Here is a 25,688-nt window from a genome sequence, read left to right on the forward strand (position 1 = left end):
CTCAATATACCGGTTCCTATCATCTCATCGAACCATCAAAAGTTACGAGATATCTCGGTTGTAATGGCTCCGCTCTGTAGGATCGTAAATTTTCCTCCGGCTCCACCCCAAAAACTTGCCCACCACCATCATCATCATCAGCAAAGCGAGCGTATTAGCCAATCTATAGGCTCCAATAAAAATCGGTTTTCGATTTTATGGGCTCATTACGGAGGATCGCCTCTTTAATAAAAGCTCCCAGAGAGCTGGGGCAGCAGTATAAATTTTGTTCACACTCCACTAATGAGCGTAATCCGGTGGTTCCGCGACTTGGCTGGTATTATCCGATCGGTTGGGAGCCATAAACCCCATCCTCCACTTCGTGGGCTTTGGCCCCATTTGTTTGGGTCAATCTGTGATTTTTGGAAAACAGAAAAAAACTCCAATTCCATTTCCACCACCAAACATAAAAAGACCGGATCTGAAATGGAAGACCCAAATGATATCTACGCTCGGAAGCAATAAGAGTACACCGAAAGCGCTCAAGTACAAGTACTTGTAGATATTTAGTACATATAGAGGTACAATACGCGGTACGCGACCCACTCGAGCCCTGTTTTCCGAAACTGATAAAAGGTTATCTATACCTACTAGCCGTTGCGTGACTTCAAAACTAGAACATACCGACTTACGAAAGCGTTTCACAGTACCTACTAGGTACTGTACATATGTATGTACGTTTGTCAGGAAAATAAAAATTAAACGGGTTATACCAGACCGTATCTGGATTAACGACTTTCGGCGGCGCGCTTTGAACCGTTAGGGGTTTTGCGTGAGTGTTAGTGAGGGGTTCCCACTTACTTTTTTTTATTCAATTTTCACTCTTCCCCTACCTTATAACTATAGGGGGGAGCCATCAGGAATGGTTCTCAAAACCGATATCAATTATCACCTTCGAGAAGTGGTTTTACGCACGCTCGTTCAGCTGATTGATTAAATAATGGTCTCTTTGGTCTATGTAATGTCTAGGTTAGGTACATATTTTCAAGACTTTTGTGCCGATTATTTGAAGCATGGGGTCGACTTTACTGATCTCCAATATAGACAATATGGAGCCGGCGTCTTAGTCTTGATGCTAGGCTAGATTTCCGTTGACATTTCTTACTGCTGAAGTTAGGCTTCCCAGCCACAAACTCTTCGATATTTATCCAGTGTCTAATCAAATGCATCTCTTAAAAAAATTATCACACTTGGCAGGATTATTCTAATCTATCACCAATTATGTTCTCGGAAGATTCCAGTATTCTTTCAAGGTTAGATCTGTCGACAGACTTTTCGAAGACCATGTACCTTTCTGGTTCAGGCTTTGATGTACTTTCTAGGAATCATCTAAAGGTGTTGTCTAGCTACCAAAATACTGGAGGCTTTCATTTTGTCAACCTGCTGTCCTGCTACCATGAAACTGTATGGATTTTCAGTATAAACTTAGTCTTTCCAACGTTGATTTCGAGACCTGCTACCTGGTTTCGTTAAAGTCTTGAATACCCAGTTGCCTGGGCGAACAAGCAATTATGATCGTTTATCTCCTCCAAAATTAAAGGATTCCATGATAATCCTCGATTTGGTTTTTAGTAGATTGATTGTACCTAGATCAACGGTTCTCATCCACTAGGATAAGAAAAAGCAGCGATCGATAAAAGCCCAGCAAAAATATAATATAAGTATATTTCTTTACAATTTTGTTATACGTTTCATATACATTATAGAATGATCGTATAAAAGTCGAAAAAATAGCATTTACCTACAAAGGTGAAGACAATATACATACATATTTTTAAATTCTGTCTAGAAAGATAAGAACTATACAAATTGGGCGATATTTAACACCTTATTCGTTCATCCCGAAACTAAGCAAGAGAGCGTAAGTTTTGCTCTCAATTCATGAAAACCGTTGCTAGGCACAACAGTTGCTGCTTCTCTCATTGGACAATTCTTTCAACGGAACTATCTAAATAATCTGATTGCACTGCTACTCGCAGAGAGAACCAAAGGGTTGATTTCTCACTTAAATACCCCGCGGGAGAACAGATTTGTAAACATTGGAGACTTTTATCATATCCGATTTAAACCGACTTTAAGTGACCATTTTTACGATCGTTTACTTATGTGGTAGGAATTGCGATTCGCATTAACATTATTAACGACTTAATCTATCATTTCTGATGCGATTTTATGTTTGCTGGGATTTCATCCTTGTGTCAGTCAAGAAGCAATTAAATGTGTACTGTGTACTTCGATAAGGTGGAACAGTTCTCTGAGCAGCTCAGGAGTTTTAATACAAATTAACGAACAGCAGCTGGAGAGAGTTTCGAAATTCGTTTATTTGTTCCATTGTTATTCGTAGTGTTATAAACAGGCGTAATTTTTCTTCTGGATCCTGTTAAGGACCACTTTGCAGAGTAGTTGGACATTGTAGTGATCAACGTCTACTCTAGAGGGTGAAAGCAATCGATTTCAAGCTCTTTGTTGAATTTCACTCAACTGCTGTTTCTATCCCAGCTAACGAGGGCGATCGCGAGTAAACGTCGTTAATGCACTATGATTGATGAAAGAGTTTTTCGAAATACGCAGTCCAACGATTGAGGTGATCTGTCCAAACGGTCAATAACTGACCTGCTCGATCTTTTATGGGCATTCTAGCCATTATCCTAGCAACAGGTTGCCTGACTTTTACTCAGGCAAAACCGGACTGTTTTATCTAAAATCTAGCAAAATTCGAGCATTGTATTTCAAAACTATCAACCCAAAATACAGGCATTTTTCCAGCCGAAAAAATTTAGGCAAAACTCAAGGACTGTTTCCCAAAAATCAATAGAAAAAAAACATATAAAACATTTTTTTTATCGAATCATATCAGCCGACTTCGAATCGTATTTTGGGCATCCAAAATCGTTAATGTTTTTTTTTTTATTTCAATTAAACTTTTTGGATGAAAAAATGAAAAAAATATAATAACTCATTTTTTTTGTTTGACTTTGTAAAAAATGTGAATGAATCCGAGCAATATCTGGACATTTTTTCAACTAAATCCGGGCAACCGGGTCGGACTTTTGCCAAATTTTATATTTAATTTTTGAAATCGTATTATAGGCTTAAAAAAATCTTTTATGATTATTTTTGTAAAACTAACAATAAAAAATTCGTTTTGAACGCATAAAAAGGAAATTTTTCAATACAATTTGTTTTTTTTGTTTGATTTGCCAAATAAAGTTATTTTTTTATTCAAGGGAGTTTAACTGTAAATAAATCCGGGCAATCTGGCATTCTTATCCTAGCATAAAGTTGCCAGAATTTTTTCAGCATGTAGCCGGGACGGGCAATTTTATATAAGAACTAGGGTGGTCGAATTTACCGGTTTTTTTCAAATCCGGAATTTCGGTATTTGTAATTTATAAAACCGGTAAAACCGGTATTTTCCAAAACATATCGAATTCATGAAAAAGTTTCGTCAAATTGCAGTAGTAATGGCATAAAATGCTCAGAATTTATTATGCAATAGATTTAGCAACATTTTTTATTGAAAAATATGGATTTGTGTCTTTAAATTATCTCTTTTTCATAAATCTATCGTCATTCTCATGATTATCATAATATTTTTCATCGTCATTTCATTATTATAATTTTGCTGTGAGGTGGCAGAAATTATAGAAATTCATATTATTTTCAACGAATTTTTGTCTTGTACTCTGCAATACAGTATTCAGATTTAAGAACACAGATCTATCACAGATTTAGTAAAAGTTTTAAAACATCTTTCATGAAAATGATATACAAAATATTTACATTTTGATGTACACAAAGATTTTACGGTAAAAAAAAGACGTAATATGATGAGGCAAAACACAAAACTCTGTGACAAAGTTGATTCACAGAATTTTTTATTTTTGTTGTCCAAAATACGAATGTTTTCCCCGCAACCTAGGTCAAGATCGCATTCAGTTTGCCTTTCTAACATTAAAACGATCGAAAAGGAATAAAAATCTTTTCAATATCCAGTCAAAATTCCGTAATAAATATATTTGTTCGGATCTGATCCATACGTTTTTTATTATAATACTGTTACAAATTTATAAAAACTTTGTAACTGCTTTGTCTGGAAAAAGAAAATGCTAGCATTAAAAATAAAAACAACAGAGTCCCATCAATTACCATAAAAATATCGATAGATAATTTTTTTACAAACATTTGAACATGTGTTTAACTGCTGACTCTGTTGAAACATTTAATGTTTTAAAACAAAGTAGGAAGCTTCTAATTTTTTGATTTTAAAATGTAAATTTATGAAAGCCCGGCACCGCTTAGAACGATTTTGATAGACTTGGCTTGTTTATAGCTAAATCATTTTGGCATTTTTTTTTACCAAACTACAGTTTTTCAATGAAAAATACAGTGATTATTGTAAAGCAATCTTTAATTTCTTGTAGCTGTATCTTTTCTTCAGTCATTGTACACTTGAACAGTCTTTAAATGTTGTGGAGCGTTAGTTCGATAGCTGAACTGAAATGTGTAAAGTTTCATGAAAAAATATCTTCTAAGAGAGATGGCAGCTTGTCAATGCTCTTTTGAACACCACTAAAGCTTAAATCCAAAAAGTTACATTGACAAGTTTTAGCAATAACTATTCCCACATAAACCTTGCAGTAACTTTTATTGATCTTAGATTTTGAAGCTGATTGGACAAAATTTGAGTATTTGCACTCATACATATTTGGTGTAACAAAACATTTAGCTGTGTCAATCTTATTTCAATGCATAAGAATAATGAAAAATTTACCGAAAATATCGATTTTTTACCGTCTCAATAGACGGTATTTTCGGTATTGGAAAATGGACGCACCGGTTTTACCGGTTTCGGTAAAACCGGTTAGACCACCCTAATAAAAACCTGGCAAAATCCGGGCATTTGTTTTCAAAATTGACGACCAAAAATCCGGGCAATATCCGGGAAATTTTGCCATAACTCAAAAATTACTCAACAAAAATCAAGAATTTAAAATGGAAAAATTGAATTTTTCCAACAAAATTTATCCACAGAAATGAAATCGGATAATAGGCTTCAAATACACCTTTATGATTAGTTTTTTTTTTGGGAAACTTAATCAAAAATCGTTTTGGACGCATACAAAGAAATTTTTTCAGCACAATATGTTTTTTTTATTTGCCAAATAAAGTGAATAAATTCGAGCAAAATCCGGGCTTTTTTCAATGAAATCTAGGCACCTGGGCCGGACCAGTCTGTTCTCAAATTTTGTATTAAATATCCGGGAAAACCCGGATAAAACCGGGCAATTCTGGCATCAATCAAGGTTTAATAAACGAATATTTTCATTGATGTATACTCTTTCTTCTTCGTCTTGTAGGGAGTGTTCAAGCTTCTGCCTGAAAGCATTCTATTTGAGAATAGTGACTCTTATTTTAAACTTTTATTCAGCCAGTATGGATATTAAATGCGACATTGCTTTCTCAACCTAGGCAAGACATTTTGGTCGACGAACAACCTAAAAATATTTTAACGAAAGGAAATATTACTGCTCTATTTCGTTATACAACATTATCCGGAAACGAATATTTCTATGTTTATAGTCATCCAAATTTACAATGGATTTATACCAAAATTTCAGTTTGAAGCTTTATAAAATAAGTTGAAATCCGAAGTTTTCGTGCTGGTGAATGGCAACCTTGTCAACCAGCGACGATGAAAAATTCATCAACACCTCGTCAATCGACAACCCTTTCTTTTGTTTGGTTCCGAAACTTGGAAGATGTTTGATTGATATTCGGTCAATATGAAATGTCGTCGTGATATCGCCGTCGCTGATGATGACGAAAACTTCGGTTTGGAGATTCAGCGACAATATCACTTTTGGAAATAAACACAAAAAAGGAGTGAACATTGCACTCTAAAATGTAAATCAAAAAATGCCTACACTGTTATTTATTGTAACCAATTCATTTTTGAAGTTAAACCAAAAATTTCAATATTAAAAATTTTGATAAAAAATGTCACATATCAGTTGCCATATTTGCTGCACAACAACTCATCCAAATGTGCTTGGCGACACACATAAGAAAAAAAAAGAAGGAATAAATGAATGAATCTTATCTGCACCAGCAGCAGTGGCGTTACTGTCCACTAATGGAAGCAGCAAGGTAAACTGCGACACAAGCAAACAGAAAATTGCGTATTTCCGGCGTTTGAGATGATTGTACAACACTTGGGGACAGCTCCTCAAAATGCGACAGCGCCCCAAACAATAAATTCGCCCATTTTTATGGACACATTAAAGATTGAAACAAATCCGTCCAACTTTGGTTATGTCAGAACTACCGTAACTGTTCGAACTACAACTACTATATTAATAATGGATTTAACATTAATGAGTTCACATCAAAATTCAAATTGAAATCAGCCAAAAATTGAAGAGAAAAAAAACCGTGTTCCAAGTGGCTCAAGTATCTTGTTCGGTTATTATTTGTTTACATCGTGTGTTGTTGTCTACCTACATATGTACGTTGCTGTACACACGTACACGCATAGCGTGGAACCAGAGTAAATATTGATTTTGGCGATAAGACTTTTTTTGTGTGATTATTGTCCGACGGGCGGCGGGTGCGCACTAATTCCGCTGACATGGAAAAAGGTTTTTTTCGCCCGGTTTCGGACTATCGGATGGGAATTAATCAAAATTGGGTTTTCACTAACCTTAAACTGATGTTGATGATGATGTTCGATGTATTCGATATCAAAGCAGGCTCCTGGTGGATCCCGAAGATTCGCTGAAAGTCTTTCACAGTTATATTTCCAAGAGGAGACCCGATTTGAGTAAAAGGTGTTTATCGTTCCTTATGATTGTGTATCGTACCTCTCCTTTACTGCGTTTTTAACCATCCAGATAGATATGAGCACGTTGAGATCGTTATCGTATTCTTCGGTATGATTGTTGTTGGTAGATTGGGCAAGTCGGTATCTGAAAAGGGGTGTAAACGGGAAGGTAAGAATCAGTCAGTAATGCTGGTTCGAGAAATGCATGTGATGGTAAAGCGAAGTGTGGTCAAATATTTGTTTGGCTTTTCTGGGGAACATTTGTGGCAGTGATGGTTGAATTCGGATAGATTTCTTGACGGGTTTATCATCACCTGCTAGTGTTTTTTTTTCTCAGATAGCTTTTGGATAGTTGAAAAATTTCCACGGGTCGCCATTCCGAATTGGTTTTTAGAGAATCAAATTTATTTCGCAAAACATTCTATGCATGCAAATCCAACGATGTTATTAACTATCTCGAGTCGGTGTGCTAATGCGATCGATTTGTGTTCACGGCTCAATAGCTTTATGTTGTGCATGTTGCCTACTTTTTAGGCGCATATTGTACACCCAAAGACATAAATTCCCTTAAAAAAAGATTACTGTATTTTTACAAACTACAAATCAAACCTTACACTAACATTTATTTTTTCTTCTTTTTCTACAGGGAAAACACGTACCAAGGACAAATACCGGGTAGTTTACACCGACCATCAGCGGCTCGAACTGGAAAAGGAGTTCCACTACACCCGGTACATCACGATCCGCCGGAAGTCGGAGCTGGCCCAGTCGCTGCAGCTCTCGGAACGACAGGTCAAAATCTGGTTCCAGAACCGCCGCGCCAAGGACCGCAAGCAGAAGAAGAAGGCCGAGAACGGTGTCATGGGTCTGAACAGCCAGTCGCTTTCCTCGGTGGCCCACTCGCAGCACAACGTCGTCCAGGGCATGTCCAATCTGCTGGTGGACACGAAACCGAAGCTGGAACCCTCGCTACACCTGTCGCACCTGCACCAGATGAGCGCCATGAGTATGGGCATGGGCTCGATGGGACTCCACCATCCTCACCATCCGCTGCACTCGCACCTGGGAGTGCCCACCTCACAGCACCTGAACCAGGGCCATGGACATGGCCCCCAGGGTCCCCCAACTTCGTTAAGCATAATGTGATGTGGTTCGCTAGATTAACTTATTTCTCCTTGATTTAGAGCTGTAGCGAGGTAGAATCGTAAATTATAAGAGCATTCAGCTCCGACTTAACGAGTTATTAGCAAATGGAAAGTTGTTCATAGAAGGGGTGCCGCCAAGCTAGAGTGAGAGCAAAGAAAATGAAGAAAAACACCTCACAGTAATCTACAACGGACGCATAAGTTAGGTTAGGGAAAGGCAGCTTGGAATATCATTATATATGAATGCTCTGGACGGGCTTGGACGCACGAACTGAAATGCCTTATTAGAATGCTGCTGCTGCTGTAGCCAGCCTTCCATTTTCTGTGTGTTGGTGCGAATTTCATTCGCCGCACGAAAAAGAAACCAATCTCACGCGTCTGGTTATGAATAATTTATAAGCCCGCACCCGCCATCGCCGGTAGGTCGAATCCGACCAATCGGAAGGCCTCATGCATAAATTATACACCGAGCTCCAGGAAACGAAATGCCAGTCAATCCCCCAAGCTGTGCGATGCCCTCGTTTGGAAACCCAAGCCCAAGCTCCACCCTTTTGCGATCCGTCGTTAGAAAACCAAAACTTCGAGAAATAAACGGCAGTCGGGCGAAAAAATAACGAAAATTAAACAAAGTGCAATGTAAAAATGATATAATTTTAATAACCTAATTTAGCGTGTAAGAATTTGTTAGTTCCCATGAACGGTTGCAACGAGTTTAACGTGTAGCAATACGCGTGCAAATTATTATGAACTGGCAGTTTAGGCTAGCTTTCCACTGCGCTACTTAAATAGTTTAATTTGCCTGCAATAGTATTAAAACCAACCAGAAAATAACGTTACATCTAAGAAACCAATCATCATTTCTCTGTAAAAGCAACTGGATAAAATGTTTTGAATAAAGACACCCATAGACCAACGAAAGCATTGTCTAGCGATCGTTTCACCTTTTTCCAACTTTTACCTCATGAGAAGAATAAAGAAAAAAAAACTGTCAACAAAACCCGTTTAATCGAAACAACTTAACACTGAAAAAAAACAAAAAAAACACGACAAAAAAGGCTCCAAGGTGCTAATTGCCTGCGGCACCAAACTTAAAATTCACGATCTTTACGTTATACACACACAAACAAGGAAGAAATCGCCAGAAACGACTATGTTGACCTCGTATCGCGAGGTTGTGAAATTCGGTCGATAGGGGATTTTCTCACATCAAAACACAAACACACTAACAACCAACTAACCAACAACAACAGTGCAAAACAGTGCGCGATGCCGCCGCTTCGACGAGATTACTTTAGTTAGTTAAGAGATACTTAGGTTTCAATTCAACCATTATGAGTTTTGAGTTTTGCTGTCGTTATTATGGTTAAAATTATTTTTTTAAACCGTAACATAATTCTGTAGAGTTTGTTTTGCCGGTTACGACTGTCACCATTCATCGATCGTCTTCTTCGTTTTGAGTGGTAGGAGTATATATGTATGTATGTATGTACATCTGCACCGGGAGGGATTCCCGGGAGGAAGTTTTTGATTATGTTGGATACTTACACCCATTGTAGATACATTCTAATTGCAATCACATAAACTTAAAATCGATACACATGGAAGAAAATAAACAAAAAAAACAACACACACCCCACACTTAATTATTATAAGTGAAGCAAGAAAAAATAAAAAAAATATATGCTTACTATCTGAAATATGTTGAAGTTTGTTACTGGGATCCGGATGACTAATATCACATTTCCTCTGTCCCCTCCACGAAAATAATTTGACGAATTTCCGCTGAGCTAGACGTTACCATCCAATGTCATTGAATTCGATTGGCTTTAGGTTATAAAACTCTCAAACGGGAATAATAAAGCGTTTTTTAAATAATGTTTTTCCAAAGTCTGTTTCGCTTCAATCAAGATTTACTCCGTTCGACCCATATTGAAATCTTGATAGAGGTAGGTAAATCATCCCAATGGGCGAAAATTCCAGAAAAGAATCAAATTCGTGAGGTCCAAGAAAAGCGTATGGAATGCCAAAGCAAAAAATCGTATCTTGAAATGTTGCCATTCAAAATATGCAGTCATAATATTTATAACTGAAGAACAACAAATGTTTGAAAATAATCTTTTGATTTTGCATGCTACAACTGCTACAACTACCGTTGCACTATGGGAGATCCTCATATAAGCGAGCAAACAAAAATATTTCGATAACTTTTAAAACAATTCGACGTTCATTTGTGCTTGTTATGATCAAAACTAGTTGTCTTCTTTTTCTTTTTTTACCATAGCCAAAACATGTAAGCATTCTGGAAAGTGAAAGGACTTGAGTCCTTCCTTCATTTTTCTTTTCAACGTAATCTCTGTTACATAAAACATGCATTACAGAGATGACTACGGCCAGGAGAGCCATGTGGGAAATACTGCAAAAGATTCTGGAACAAGGGTAGGAATAATGAGTTGAGTTTTCAACCAAACGCTTCATATGGAATACTAAAACACCTATAACATAATTTGAAAATTGCTACTCTAATCTCATTACATTGTGTAATAAGGAAATAATACAATATAAACATTTAAAATATTAGAAAAGGTTGGAGCAAACCAAATAAATTTTCGATGTTTTCGACTAGAAACCATTTCCTCTAGTCCGGACCGGCTGTCGTTTGAATTCCTTCTGCACTCCCTCAACCAGGTTTCAGCATTCTAAAACAAAGCACAAACCACTCCGGGAACTTCCGCCGGTCACTTTTTCCACCGTTAGTTTTAAAGTTTATATACACCCTTATTCTGGTTTACGGCGTATCTGACTTTCGTTCGAACGGATACTTTCGAACGAATGCGTATATGGCATTCTTGTTTTCGTAAGGATGCGATACTTTCGATTGTGGTGTTACCAGATAGACTTCGAAATTTTCGAACACTGAGAAGTGCCAAAATGACAATTCTCGTCAAATAAACAGCTGTCAAAAACATATGTTTTGATGTTTTCAGTGCTTAAAAACAAAGATTGTTGGTGAGCTTCTTAGATATTTTAATGTCTAGTTGCAGAAAAAGTGTACAAAAAGCTTTCGTTTTTTAACCGCATCATACGATGGAAACCGTGATGCTCGGTTACCTTGCCACGCTAGAGGAGAACACCCGATCTTTGCGAACCGAAAGAAGGTACCTCAGGCAACGATCGGTCATTATGAACCTGTCAGAAACCGAGTGAGTATTTCAACACAATTAAAATTAAAATTTGTGACTTTTTTGCAAGCTCAGTGTGAACTAGTATTTAATTTTCAACTATTTGAAAATTTTAGATTCAGAAGGAACTGTCGTTTAAGTAAAGCGGCTTTTCGATACGTTTGACAAGAAATTCAAGAGGAATTTCCTCTTCGAAAACATGATGGCCTATCTGTTGAAGAAAAATTAGCTGCCTGTTTACGATTTTTCGCCGAGGGAAACTATCAGCACGGGAATGGGAAGGATTATGACGTCGCTATAGCCCAACCAACTTTTTCTAAGGTGCTTACCGAAATATTGAATGCCATGGAGAGAAAAATATGTCCGAAATGGATCACTTTCACAATGACTGAGCAGGAAAAAATGGAAGCCAAGCGATACTTTTACGACAAATCAGGAATACCAAATGTCATTATGTGTGTTGATGGCACACACATTAAAATTGTTCCACCCAAAAATAACCGTCATCTGTACTATAATAGAAAAGGCTTTTATAGTCACTCTGGTGTGGTATGAGCCTACTTGGTTGAATGATTCAAACTGAATCAAAGCAATCGAAAGATTCCTTTTAATTCAACCACGGTAAATGAAAAGTTCATATACCAGTATTTCGATAGCAACTTACTACCTTCTTCAGTGAACGTTTTCGATTGAATATCAATCGAAAACGTTCACTGAAGAAGGTAGTAAGTTGCTATCGAAATACTGGTATATGAACTTTTCATTTACCGTGGTTGAATTAAAAGGAATCTTTCGATTGCTTTGATTCGCTTTTATAGTCTTAATGCTATGATTGTAAGTAGTTTATTAGTAAAAATAATGTGGTATCATGTGGCTATTAAAATTACTTTTTTAACAGATGTGTGACCATTCCCAACGAATTCGATTTATTGATGCCAGCTTCCAAGGATCAAACCATGATTCTCACATATGGGGACTAAGTGCCGCCCGAGCGCATTTAAGAGAAATGCATAGACAAGGCGATGTTAATTACAAAATTTTAGGTAAGCCTAAGTATAAAAATCCTCAAACAAAAGCACAGCAATAACATAGCTCACGAATTCCTCTTTATGCATTGATTTTTTTTCACAGGTGATGCTGGCTATCCTGCTGAACCATGGCTCATAACACCGCATAGATCCCCACAATCAGGATCTCTCGAAAGTACCTTCAACAGCAAGCATAGCTTAGCTAGGGGAATAATTGAACGGACAATTGGAGTTCTTAAAAATAGATTTCGCTGCATACTCGGGGCTCGACAGCTCCACTATTCTCCGAATAAAGTAGCAAAAATTGTTAACGTTTGTTGTGCTTTACACAACATTTGCCTATCTTTTGACAATAATTCATAGTTTAAAATTCATAAATATATATATATGTTGTTCTGCAGAACGTCATTTTTTTTTCATTATTTCGCATGAAGAAAACTCATAGCTTTAATTTTAATCTTTTATTTAGCTTTGTAAAAACAGATATCATAACGAAAAGTGGATCATCAAGTTTTTTTTTATGAATTTTCTTTTTGAAGTTCGAGTTCTAGAATTGCTTTTTTTGTTTTTAATTTTTCTAGATTAATTTTTTCCATTTCCAGATTGTGGCGACGCTGCTCTTGAAACTGTTGATTTGTCATGTTGGATATTTCCAACATGCGCTTCGAAACTTGTTTTGTGTAGTATGATAAATTTTCAAGTTGTTTTGTATGAGCTCGCAAAACACTCACAACATCGCCGTGAAATTGTCCTTGTTGCTGGACTTGTTCTTTCAACAATTCCATACTTTGATTTAATGGCCTCTTCCGGCGGGTAGTTTCTCGACGGGTATCTTCTTGTGTTTCTTCTTCGTCTGATAAAGCAAGCTCCACTGAAGCATCATTGGCAATTCCACTGATGTTTTCACTTGCAATACCAAACGATGAAGTTCCTTCGATGCCCTCGACGGCTGGTGTCAAGCCGGCCAATGCGGCAATCCTTTCTTCGAGATCCGTGAGCAGACACATCTTATTCGGGCCACCTCCAGTTGCCCGTTGCTCTTGGCGGTTATGCGATAGTTTCTTTTTTAAATTAGATTTTAGATCAGACCATACCTGGAAATAAATCAGCCGGTAGCATTATACTCACACAAAATATCAAAAACGCTTTGATTCTACTTACTTTTTTCCAGGCTGTTGAGTCTTTTTCTGGAGGGCCAAGGCTATTCAGATCCTGGGCAATTTGATCCCAAACCGGTGCACCATCATATTTTGAAAACCCTTTAGCTACATCCGGGTGCTGTTCGAGAACTTCAACCATCCGCGAAAATTGCGATTTGTTGGTACTTTGGCTCTTCACACGCTTCGAGCTAGGAATGAATAATTGTTAACTATTGCTGTGCCATTGAATGTTGTTGTACCAGCCAAATTATCGGAGTCAATTATTTTGCATGGAATTTGTTGCATTTAGTTTTAAATTATTAAAAATTCAAGATTGATTTACTTACATTTTAAGCAATGGGACATGGGTCGTGGAAATAAGTTTTGAATTATTTCCTAGTCGGTTATTCCAACACTTCACTTCACAACACTTCACTATTCGCGTTTGACATTCGTTAGTAAAAATACGTTCGATCGAAAACCGGAATGCTACGTTTTATTCGAACGAACGATGTTCGAAAGATCGAACTGTTCTCATTCGTTCGAACGAAAACAAGAATACAAAATTGCAAAACTTTCGAACGAATGTCATTCGATCGAAAACGAGAATAAGGGTGATAGTTTGACTTTAATTTTATTTAAAACTAGCTGACCCGGTGTGCTTTGCTACACCTTTCAAAAACAAATAGTATTTTCAGAAATTATTCAAATTTTTATTGTTTTGTTGGCATTATTTTAAATCAAATTATAACATAATTCTAAAGCAACCGCTATAAAATGAGAGTTGCAGCTGGAGTTTTGAATTGCAGTACAAAGATGACTGAAACTAATTTTTTTAATCTTGAGCTATAAATTTGTGTTAAAGATCTGATAATTTTAATCTGTTTCTTTAAACTTCACCCTGAGCTGGGAGGGCCCAAATTAATCGTACGCAAACAATCTAACTTATAAAATATGGTTGTTTTTGCTTGATATGTTCTAGATTTATGCTAAAAACTGATAAGAGAGCCCCCTCCCCTGTTCTTTCTTTCACCTCCTGCTGAATGGAGGTCGTGATCTTTAATAATCATACCCATTTTTTTCGTTCCCGAAAATCCGCTTATATCAAATATAGTTCCATTGATTGGTTGATAAGTTTTTAAGCTTTACAACGAAATGTATACGGAACCTTCTCCTTTCTTCCCCTCTCTACACTGTAAAGCTTAAGGGTCTAAAACAATCGTAGAAACATATCTCGTAACCAAGTACTTTTCCATGTCATATTTGTGTCCATTTGTTGGCTTCGTTAGAACTTATTCGTTGAGAACTTATGCTAATAAAATTGTATTGGGCTCACCTCCCTCCTCCTTTGTACCTACTCACTGAAAGTGTGTCATATAATCATAGAATCATACCAAAATGATTTTCATGTTAAGTTTTGTCCATTTCTCGGATTTTTTTAAAAAAAAGTTAAATGTAAGCCTCTTCTTTCCCTCCTATATTCCTAATTCTATCATCCTATTGCAAGAAAGGAATTGTTTCACATAGAAAAAGTATTTTTCGTACTCAAATGCTTTTTGATGCCAAATTTGGTTTCATTTGCTCGATTAATTCTCGAGTTATGCAAAAACATTGTATGGAAGCCCCCCTTTCCTCCTTTATATCTTTCCGCTAAAAAAGATGGGGCCTCAATTTATAATAGAAACATTTCTCGTATCCAAATATCCTCACATGCCAAATATGGTTCAATTTGATCGATCAACTCTCTAGTTATACTGAAAATTGTAAGGGAGACCTCTACTCCCCCTTTTCATCCACCTCTTTGAAGGAGTGAGGGATACCAAATATTCATAGAAGAATTTCTCGTACCCAAATATCGTTCCATGCCAAATTTGGCTCCATTTGCTGTTGTAGCTGGAAAAAGGAAAGGGTCTTAAATAATCATAAGAATATGTCACGTTCCCAAATACCCGCCCATGCCAAATTTCGTTCCATTTGCTTAATTAGTTATTGAGTTATGTAAAAATTATAAAAGAGGCCCCCTCCCCCTTTTATATCTCCCTACTGAAAAGAGGGAGGGGTCCCAGATAATCATAGTAATATTTGTCGTATCCAAATACCCTCCCATGCCAAATTTGGTTCCATTTGCTTTATTAGTTTTTGAGTTATGTATAAAAATATGAAAGAGGGCCCCTCCCCCTTTCTACTGGAAAGAGGGAGGGGTCTCAAATAATCATTGAAATATTTTTTGTATCAAAATACCTATCCATGCCAAATTTTGTTCCAATATCTTGATTAGTTTTCGAGTTATATGAAAAATTCTATGGTAGCCCCCCTCCCCCCTTCCTATCACCCCACTGAGGGGAGGGAGGGGTACCTTATATTCATAGAAATATTCCCCGTCCCCAAATACCACCCCATGCGAAATTTGATACCATTTGCTTGATTGGTTCTCGAGTTATGCAAAAAATTGACTATTGTTTGGGAGGCCCCTCCCCCCCTTCATGTTAGAGGGAGGGGTCTCAAACCATAATAGGAACCTTCCCCGGCCTCCAATACCCCCACCTGCCAAGTTTCACACAAATCGGTTCAGTAGTTTCTGAGTCTATAGGGAACAGACAGACAGACAGACAGACAGAAAGACAGACAGACAGACAGACAGACAGAAATTCATTTTTATATATATAGATTTTGATGGACGAAAACGAAAACGCGTTCGTCGCCTAAAAGGCATGGCTTACTACTCTATGATCGAAACTAGTTGTCTCAGATCATGTTTTGACGTGTTACGATCAAATTGTTATAGTGGCATGTTTTGCTTTCTGCGCTCTTTCGCATGGAAATCTCCCATAGAAAAAGGAACCAAAAAACTGAATACGGCACAACTTTGAAATCGCTCTAAAGATCTTTGTTGTAAGTGGTCGCAGTCAAATTATTAAAAACTAACTAAAAGTTGGATAAAATAAAGATTTCTGCCCTGACACTAGCTAACAAAGAAAGATCGCGCCCAAAGAGTTAAAAATTTAAAATTTTAAATTAATTTAAAATCATGCGTTATCTTTTTTTTCTTAACGTCAAAGCATTGCACCCAGCTAACATGAAATCGTAATAGAAATGATAATGCAAATCGAATATCAAGACATTTTCAATAACCATCGCAAACAAGTTGGTATTGAGTGATTTTCCATCATTCATTTACGACAAGCTTTGCCCAAAAATTTGTAAATATGTCTCCGAAAAGTTTAGAATATGCTAATTCAACATTTACGATTTGAGTGAACTGATTTACGGTAAATCGACGGTCCTTCAATTGACACTCTATCCGGTCTCCTCCTTTGACCGGTTTGTAAAAGAAGAATCTCACTTATAGAGCTATAGCGTGGATCATATCAACTGATGAGTTGGCATCGTGGTAAGATGTCGGACAGTCAATTCGGAGGACTGGAGTTCAAAGCTCGGTCGGGGAATTTTTTTTTATGTTTATTTTGCTTTTTGTGGGAAAATTTAATCGTTGGAATCTTGTCATTGTAGATATATCGCCTCAACTTTTGTAGCTATATGCTATTTTGGTAAGTATAATACAATCTTTTCATCTGGTATATTTGTTTGAATAATTCTGTTGATCCTGTGTTATACCTTCATAAATGTTTGCTGGTCAAGCTCATTTGTTTAGGAAAGCTTGATTTGTAAGGTTTATAACGATGTAAAATACTTATAACTTTTCTGTTAATAGTTATTAGTTAGTTATCAGTTATTTCAAATTTTTATTTTTTTTTTCAAAAAAATTGATTTTTTTCCCTTTTTACCTACAACCCTAAAATTCTGAACTTATTTTAATCGAGGTATGTTCTTGCTTTAACAAATATTTGGCATGCTAGGGTATATGGGAAGGAAGAATATTTCAAGGATGGTTTGAGCCCCTTCCCTCCTTTCAGTGTGGAGGTAGAAAGGTGAGAGGGGAGCTCCCATACAATTGTTTGTACAGTTCGAGAGCCAACGGAACCAAATTTAGCATGCGAAATTATATGCGTTGGAAAAATAACTTAAGGATGGTTTGGGACCCGTCTTTCCTTCCATTTTGGTGATAGAAGAACACCATTTTGGTCCATACATTTTTTGCACAATTGTAGTATTAATCAAGCAAATGAAATCAAATTTGACATGGGATGTTATTTGGGAACGAGAAATGTTTCTATGATAATTTGGGACTACCCCCTCTTCGATTGAGAAGATAAAAAGTAGGGAGGAGGTCTTCCATACAATTTAATGCATTATTCGATAACAAATCATGCAAATGTGAAATGAAACCGAATTTCGCATACCAGATATTAAGAAACGAGTTACAATTTTTTTTAAATCTATCCCTTTTTCCAATGGAGGGATGAAAAAGGGAGAGGGGGTCTCCCATACAGTTTTATGCATTACTCGTGAACTAATCCAACAAATGAACCAAAGTTTGTCATGGAAGTATATTTGAGTACGAGAGATGTTTTTTTTTTAATTATTCGAAGACCTTCCCTCTCTCCATTGGGAAGGAAGGAAGGAGGAGAGAGTCTTTCATACAATATTTTTGGATCACTCGAGAACTTGTTATTCAAATTTAATGGCAGAGGGTATTTGAGTAGATTTTTATTTCTATGATCGTTTAAGGCTTCTTTCTCCTTTTACCGGAGCGTTAGGAGGGGGGAAGGCGAGCTCCCATACAACTTTTTTTCATAACTCAAATGGTTAACTTTAATCAAAAACGATTTGTTTTCACACATTTTATTGGATTTAAGAGGATGTAGAAACGCATACCGGGTCAGCTAGTAAAATACAAAATGAATTTGTAATTATTTGAAATGTTCAAAAAGGTTCAAAATGGTCATCACTCAATAATCTTAATTGATAAAAAAATTGTTGTAACAATATTTCAAAAACGAAGAAAGTTTCGAAAAATTTGACCAAACCAGAAGTTAACATATAAATATGAAATCATTAACAAAAAAATTTAAAAAATGAAGAAATTCCATAAAGGTTGTATTCTTAGAAAACAGTTGCAAAAATTTTTAGATAAATAAAAACAAAAATAACGGAATGAAGAAGTCAAAATTATTCATTTCAAGAAGAGTTGATTAACATGGCGCCATTGCCATTCTTTGAATTTTATCATGAATGAGTGTCCTTGGGTTCATAAATATGCTCTCAGAATTTGGAAAATAATCCAGAATTGAGAAAAGAAATAAAAAATAGACCTGCCTTTGGAAGAATTCAGGTTCACAAATAAAACTCTGGCATGAAATGTTATCAAAGACCTCATATTTCGGTGAAATTAAATGAAAGATTCAAATTAACTCCTGTTTGGGTAAAACGGGTTAAGCCAAAATTACTTACAGCCTTAGAAAGAAATGTTCATGTTTAAACCATGTTTTATGTTTAGTTTAAATAAAATAATCAAAATTTTCTATAAAATTTCAAAAAGATAGCTGATAGAAAAAAAACCACGAGATTTACAAAGGAAATTTCTAGAGTTCCTTTCCTAGTTCTTCTAAAACCATGGAAAACAGTTCTTTTCGTAAAATCATTCCTTTAAAATGCCCAAACCACAATCGGTATCAATTAATCAAATTACTTGGCATCGCATAAAATCGATCATCGATCCATCAACATTTGAGTATCAATAAATAAAATTAATTTAAACAGCGAGTTTCAGGACAGAGCCAAAAGTCATAACTTTTAGCGTTTGTTTGGACTCGAAACGCAACGCCTGGAATGAGGTTAATCGTAAAACTCGATATATTTAGTGTTGTTGTTGTTCTTGTTGTTTGCGGTTTTGGCATGTTGCCACTAAACTAATGTTTTTATGTACTTTATTGTTGATATGTATCTCCACAAACGAACGAACGCATGCCGTGCCATCTTTCAAACAACAGAGCGAACTCCCGCCTTAGTTTAATAAATCTTTGTTTCACGCGAAAAAATTATGTCCTTTTTTATGGACTGCTTCAGTATTAAAAAAAGGCTCGGGCCGTTCGTTGCCTCGAAACAAGACGCGTCTCTTTGAATTATTTCAGAAATAGATACCGTATTACGACGAGGATGGAAATGTGGAATCCGTCGACAGCCGTTAGGATAAATTTCAGGGCGCGTGATTCAACATTTGGTTAAAATTGCCACAAAACGCAGAGACGCGCTTAGCTAGCCGACCCTCCATTCCTTGGAGAGATAGGCATATCCGCCTCGCTCGTCCTGTCTTGCTTGGACCGTATCGGTCTCTTCGTCTTCGTTTTTCCTTTCTGTTCTGTGCTCTTCCCTCAAGAGGGTTGTCAACTTTTATGGCACTTTTGGGACGTGGCATCGGAACTGAACTTCAGTCGCCATGAAAAACAAGGCCAACCTACTCCTGTCGTAGAAACTTTCAAACTGGAATGAAATGAGGAATGGTTTGCATCGAAGCAACGTGTTTGAATTTAGGCTATTTTTTTGGAGTTTAAAAGCAGAGCAAATATCCTGAAATATTTAATCAAATTTAAAAATAATTGAAAGAAAAAGGCGTGTGTAAGCGGTTCGTTAATTCTTACATTCATCATCCCCCCTTTCCATTAAAGGTTTTTCAAGTTGAAATTCTAAATTCCAAAATTTTTATCGTTTACTCTGAAAAAATGAGTCAGTACTGGTTTTGAGGAAATGTTTCAGAAGATTTTTTTTAATTATATTGTACGGGTTTGCACCATTCGTTTTAAAACTTCAAATCCTACTCAATCTAATGTACTTGTTCAAAAGTTTCCGAAGACACACATACAATTTCGATTTATAAAAACTCGGTGGTGTACCAAATTTAATAAAAATTGGCTAGGCACAATTTTCTCGTATGTTTGGATAATGTGCCGCTATTAAGCCTACCCCCATTCTGATACCTGATGGCAAACATTCGTTCGTGTTCCAATAAAAACCACAACAAAATTGTTCGAGTTTTAACGTATTTTGTATTGATTTTGTATGGATTTATCTCTTTTGGAAGAAGTTATTTGTCATATTGTAGGTCTTCGTTCTTGAAAACCCCTTAGTATCAAATCAATATAAAAATTGATTTCTTTCTGTCTGTTCCCTATAGACTCGGAAACTACTGAACCGATTTACTCAAAACTTGCCAGGTGGGTGCTTTTGAGGCCTGGGAGGGCATGCTTCCGAAAATCAATCATTTTCACTGAGCCATGCTTGACTACATTCAGAGCCAAAAAATCAAAGCAGTCAAATTTTCCTTCTTCAACCAAATCATACAAACAATCATGCATGACAACGACGCTTCTGTATTTGAAACACTTTTGCGATACATGATGAGGTAAAAAAGGACGCAGACTATCAGCAACGAACGTCTCGATGCTGATTTCCTTCCCCTAACGACTTTCAACCTTTAGGATCATAACTGATATGTTTCAGTTCTGAGCGATCTATGTAGGCTATCAGATGATTTTTTATTTTTCGTTTTGCTTAGAAGGACAAAATCATGACTAGGAAACCGCAATGAACTGTCCAGCATGTGCTACAGCTTTTTTGAACATGTGGTCCTGGTATTTATTCAGATTTTTCCTTTTGAAACATTAATGATCGTCTATCAATAACGAGCATTATCAACAATGATGCGCGGATAGACGTTCGGGAATGATTGAGGGAGCGACGTTCAAAATGTATCACCAAGTATGTCGATCACCGTCGATTAGCCACGTGACGAATAGCAACGGTAGCCTCCGGTGGGGCATGGTATATCTTCTTGTATCAAGTTAGTGTTGATTTTCGACATATATTCAATGGGTACTTTTACCACGTGCGTATCAAAGCACTCGGAGGTAGCATCATTCTAGCTAGAAACCATTCCTGATTGCTTTTCTTGAGCGATTTTCCGACCACTGTGGGAGGGTTCCTATTATAATTTGAGACCCCTCCTTCTTTCAGTGAAGAGATAGAAGGGAGGGAAGGGGCTCTTTTAGAATTCTTAGCATAACTTGAAAACTTATCTAGCAAATGGAACCAAATTTGGTATGGGAAGGAATCTGATAACAAGAAATGTTACTATGATATTTTAAGAACCCGCTATTCTTCCAGTGAGAAATTTTTAAGCGAAGAGGATGCTCCCTACAATTTTTACATTACTCGAAAACTTATCCAGCGAATGGAACCAAATTTAGCTTGGGAGGGTATTTGAATACGAAGAATGTTTCTATGGATATTAAGTACTACTACCTCCTTCCGGTGGATGGATAGAAAGGAGAGGGGGGAGGGGTGGGGGGTCTTTTAAATTTTTTCGCTTAACTATTAAGGACAAAGTTAGATAAGAGGAAGCTCCAACACAAATGTTTTGCATTAACCAAGAATTTATAGAATCACATTTGACATGGGAAGCTATTTAAAGGGTGATACGGTCAAAATTTGGTCAATATCAACTTGACGTATTTCTTTCAATTTTGCATTTAAAAAACCTGAACACCTCTCATTTTGAATGTGTGTGTAGAATGTTGCTCCTATTTTGATTTTGGAATTCACTCTTCAGTTGTCAAAATGCCGTCCAAGGAAGAAGAGCAGCGTATCAAAATCAGAGCTAGTCGCACGCAAAGCTGGCAAAATCGCTAAAAGTTACCAAATCAACCGTTACAAATGTAATTAAAGTGTTTGGGGAACGTTTGTCGACAGCCACGAAGTCTGTATCGGGGGGAAATCGAAAACCCCATTGAGCCAAAAAACGAGCCGGACTATCGACTTACAAGAAGGTAGTGACTCCAAATCGCGATGATAAACAAAATACGATGGCCAAAGCGCGATCCCGGAGGCTGTACACGACGATGCTGACGAAGTTTGACTGCGTAGTAATGGACGACGAAACAAAGCCGCCTACAAGCAGCTTCCGGGACAGGAGTTTTACACGGCAAAAGGAAAGGGAAAGGTAGCAGATATTTTCAAGCACATGAAACTGTCAAAGTTCGCGAATAAATATCAGGTCTGGCAAACCATCTGTACCTGTGGCTTGAAAAGCAGCATTTTCATAGCTTCCGGGACTGTCAACCAAGAAATTTACTTGAAAGAGTGTTTGAATAAACGTCTGCTGCCTTTCCTGAAGATACACGGTTGTTCCGTACTGGTTTGGCTGGATTTGGCATCTTGCCATTACGGTAAAAAGGCCATGGAGTGGTACACCGCCAACAACGTGCAGTGGTTCCCAAGGACAAGAACCCTTCCAACACGCCAGAGCTCCGCCCAATTGAGAAATACTGGGCTATTGTCAAGCGGAATCTGAAGAAGACCAAAAAAACTGCTAAGGATAAGCAGCAGTTCAAGGCAAACTGGCTTTCTGCGGCGAAGAAGGTGGACAAGGTGGCTGTACAAAATCTGTTGGCAGGGGTTAAGCGTAAGGCCTGGCAATTCGGATTTGGAAAAGCGGAAGCCTAACTGAATAGTTTTCCGGAATTTTATACTTATTAAACTTGAAAAAGAAATTTAATTTGATTGTTTAAATTAACGATTTCACAGATTTACACGCGTTTTCCCTTGACCAAATTTTGAACGTATCACCCTTTAAATACGAAATATGTGTCTATGAATGTTACAGACCCTTCTGACTTAAAGTGTGGAAATGGGGAGGGACGGAGGGAAAAGAATACTAGTTAGCCAAAGAATATTCAAAGAATATTAATTAGCCCTTTCATAAACTATGATAATACCTAATTAATCAGGAAAAAAAAGAAATGAATTTAACATAACGATTCGAAGAGGCATAAAAGAATTAATAAGTATCATTTTATGCAAATAAAAGGCAAAATAAAATTTCAAGTTCTGCCCCGGGTCTCTGATATTCAATGATACAGGACAAAAAAAAACAGATCCATGCTTCTTTATGAGCGGTATTTCTTAAAGAAACTGATATTTATGGCTGTCAATTACGTGCAATAACAATAAATAAGTGACTGTCAAAAGACCATGAAACGATCCGCTGGTTGGCTGAATTGCTAGCTGGTGTAGCCTCCAACGTAATTGGAAAATGAAACGTTTGTTAAGGTAGAAAGGCATCAACGATTGCATGGGTCCCAAAGAAACCCGGCCCGATTTGTGTGGGTCATCATTTGCATCCGAAACGGTGATGCCCTAAGGTAATTATTACCGATGGTTAGGCTGAACAATGGCCGCTTTAGGATTCCACAATTGCCAACTGGCTCCCGAAAGACTACGTACACTTACTTACGTTGGTACCTGGGTACGGAGTTTTTTTTTATTATTACGACGATGGTGCAGATACTTTTATTACACCTGAACAATAATCTTCTTCCCAATCGATGACGCCGATGATTTTTTTTTTTGTGATAAAACGTTAATGAAGGTGACAGTTTCCTTCGATTTGCATGTAATGTATTTTGCTAAATGCTCGGCACTAGAACTGAACTGTCAATCGTTAATGTTAATGTTTTAAATTTCATATGTCAAATTTTTTTTTTTCACTGAAAAATTTACAGAAGCTTAGTTTTATGGATACAAACAACTTTTTTCTACGATATACTTCATAAATGAGGAAAAAATGAAAAATAAAAGATAACTGAGATATTTCAACGTGTATTTTTTTTTGTTTCGATTATAGTTGTTTTACCATCATTATGGCAATCGCGACTTTATCAACGTTGCAGTTGGCGGATCGTTATTGAAAAACTTATCCGGTACAACTGTGTTCGATGTTTGCTCTTGGGCTCAAACTCGCGGACATCGGCTCAGGAGACAACAAACATGCCAACTGAGCTATATCACAAGACCTAATTTCAACGTATGAAAAGTTAATATTGTGCATATTTTTAAGATTGTTGTCGATGTTCCCCAACCCCACTTTGAAACGAGGTTTATGTTGCGTTGTTCCTACCTAACTTAGGATTTCTTTTTTTCCAAAAAATCAATCCAGAATGGTGGTAACTCTTAGACCTTACTGCTAATAATTTTTTTAGATAAAAAAACACAAGGTTCAAGGATTTCCGAGGCAATCAAACTAATGATTTTCAACAATAGATCCATTTCCTTTTTTTTTGTTTTTTTATGTATTTAAGCTTCTCTTAGCTGTAGCTTTTGACAACTGGTAGTCGAACATGCTGCGCAAAAAGTAACTACAAATTATGATTGGCGTTAGTTTTATGTTGATTCCAGTGGACCCCGTCTGAAATGGGGTTCGAGTATGGCTGATGTCATAGTGAGTGCGATGCGAATTTACGGACGCAGCCTATGCGAACTCGAGCGGCGAAACAAATTGACATCTGCTTCGCCGCGTAGCAGAACAGTCATTATCCGGGCAAGCCCATCGTAGACTGCATGCCAAGTGTTGATGTCATCACACATCTTCTGCAACATGTTGTCAGGCACGTTCCTTTTCAAATCTTGAACAATATAATATCCATGACCAGTCAGGAATTGCGTCATGCAGAAATCCACTTCGCCAGGCTTTCTCTCCATTCACTCCTTGATATTTGGGATCAAACGATGGGTCCACCTTCCTCTTTCTGAGCTGTCCCACAGCTACTGCCAGTTGGCCATGGAGATATCTCTGGCTCGGAGTCCTAAAACAACCAAAGCGAAATGGGCATGACTCCCACTACAGCGCGTGCTGCCTCCGACGAAACGGTGCGGTATGCACTGATATCCCGCAAATTTATTCGCCTCTGTACACTGTTCAGCTTCTGCTGGTTACACTGGATGCTAAGGGCAGATTTTCAGGGCGCCCCTCCATATCGAAGGATTGACGAAACCACACTAGAAATTACCCTCCGCTGACTACTTCGGATCCCCGAGTTGTTCGCCATTATCCTCGTAAGTGCGGCCGTTGCTGTTGCCGCCTTCTAGCACTCATACTCAACGTGGCTTTTAAAGCTGAACCGGTAATCAATCATCACCCTCAAATATTGAAGCTCGCGGTTTGATTCGATAGTGAATGATCCAACCGTAATCCTGTCTGTTTGCGGTGATATCAGGTTTGATATCAGGCACATCTCGGTTTTGTGGTGAGCCAACTGCAAACTCTTGGAGTGCATCCAGCACTTCCCGTTTCTACAGCCTCTAAAGCTTTCAGCTGGACGATTTCTGTTGAGTAAGCCGTCGCTAGTAGCTCGATGTCGTCCGCGAAATCAACCGACTTTAATCCCTCTGGCAGGCTCAATGTCACCATCTCATCGTATCAGAATGGTGAGGGTCAGTATCGACCCCTGCGGTACTCCAGCTGTAACATCCATTTCCTGAAATCCTTCGCTCGTCATGTACTGTAGCTTACGGTTCTGAAAATAGTTTTCTACTAATTTGCAGAGATATTTCGGTATCCTCATTTTTATTAGCGAAGATGCAATCGCTGCCCAGCTGACACT

General features: G+C 37.4%; 2 protein-coding genes across 6 annotated transcripts in view; one reads left to right on the forward strand and one right to left on the reverse strand.

Annotated features, from left to right (window-relative positions):
• The window catches only part of LOC129747167 (homeotic protein caudal), a 94,397-nt gene extending 84,693 nt beyond the window's left edge, over positions 1 to 9,704 (forward strand). For all 5 annotated transcript variants that reach the window (XM_055741211.1, XM_055741212.1, XM_055741213.1 and 2 more), the window contains one exon: positions 7,509 to 9,704. In XM_055741211.1, the coding sequence (XP_055597186.1) occupies positions 7,509 to 8,008 (500 nt within the window). In that variant the 3' untranslated portion in view covers positions 8,009 to 9,704. The remainder of the gene's footprint in view (positions 1 to 7,508) is intronic.
• Positions 9,705 to 12,327: 2,623 nt separating this feature from the next.
• Positions 12,328 to 25,133, reverse strand: LOC129741987 (uncharacterized). The gene is made up of 5 exons (XM_055733831.1): positions 25,095 to 25,133; positions 13,701 to 13,783; positions 13,376 to 13,562; positions 12,946 to 13,308; positions 12,328 to 12,492 (listed from the first exon to the last, which is right to left on the reverse strand). Exons 1-5 carry the CDS (start codon positions 25,131 to 25,133, stop codon positions 12,328 to 12,330), a joined length of 837 nt encoding a protein of 278 aa, XP_055589806.1.
• Between the last annotated feature and the right edge of the window lie 555 nt (positions 25,134 to 25,688).

This window comes from Uranotaenia lowii, chromosome 2 (genome assembly GCF_029784155.1).
Source record: "Uranotaenia lowii strain MFRU-FL chromosome 2, ASM2978415v1, whole genome shotgun sequence".
Classification (NCBI taxonomy): domain Eukaryota; kingdom Metazoa; phylum Arthropoda; class Insecta; order Diptera; family Culicidae; genus Uranotaenia; species Uranotaenia lowii.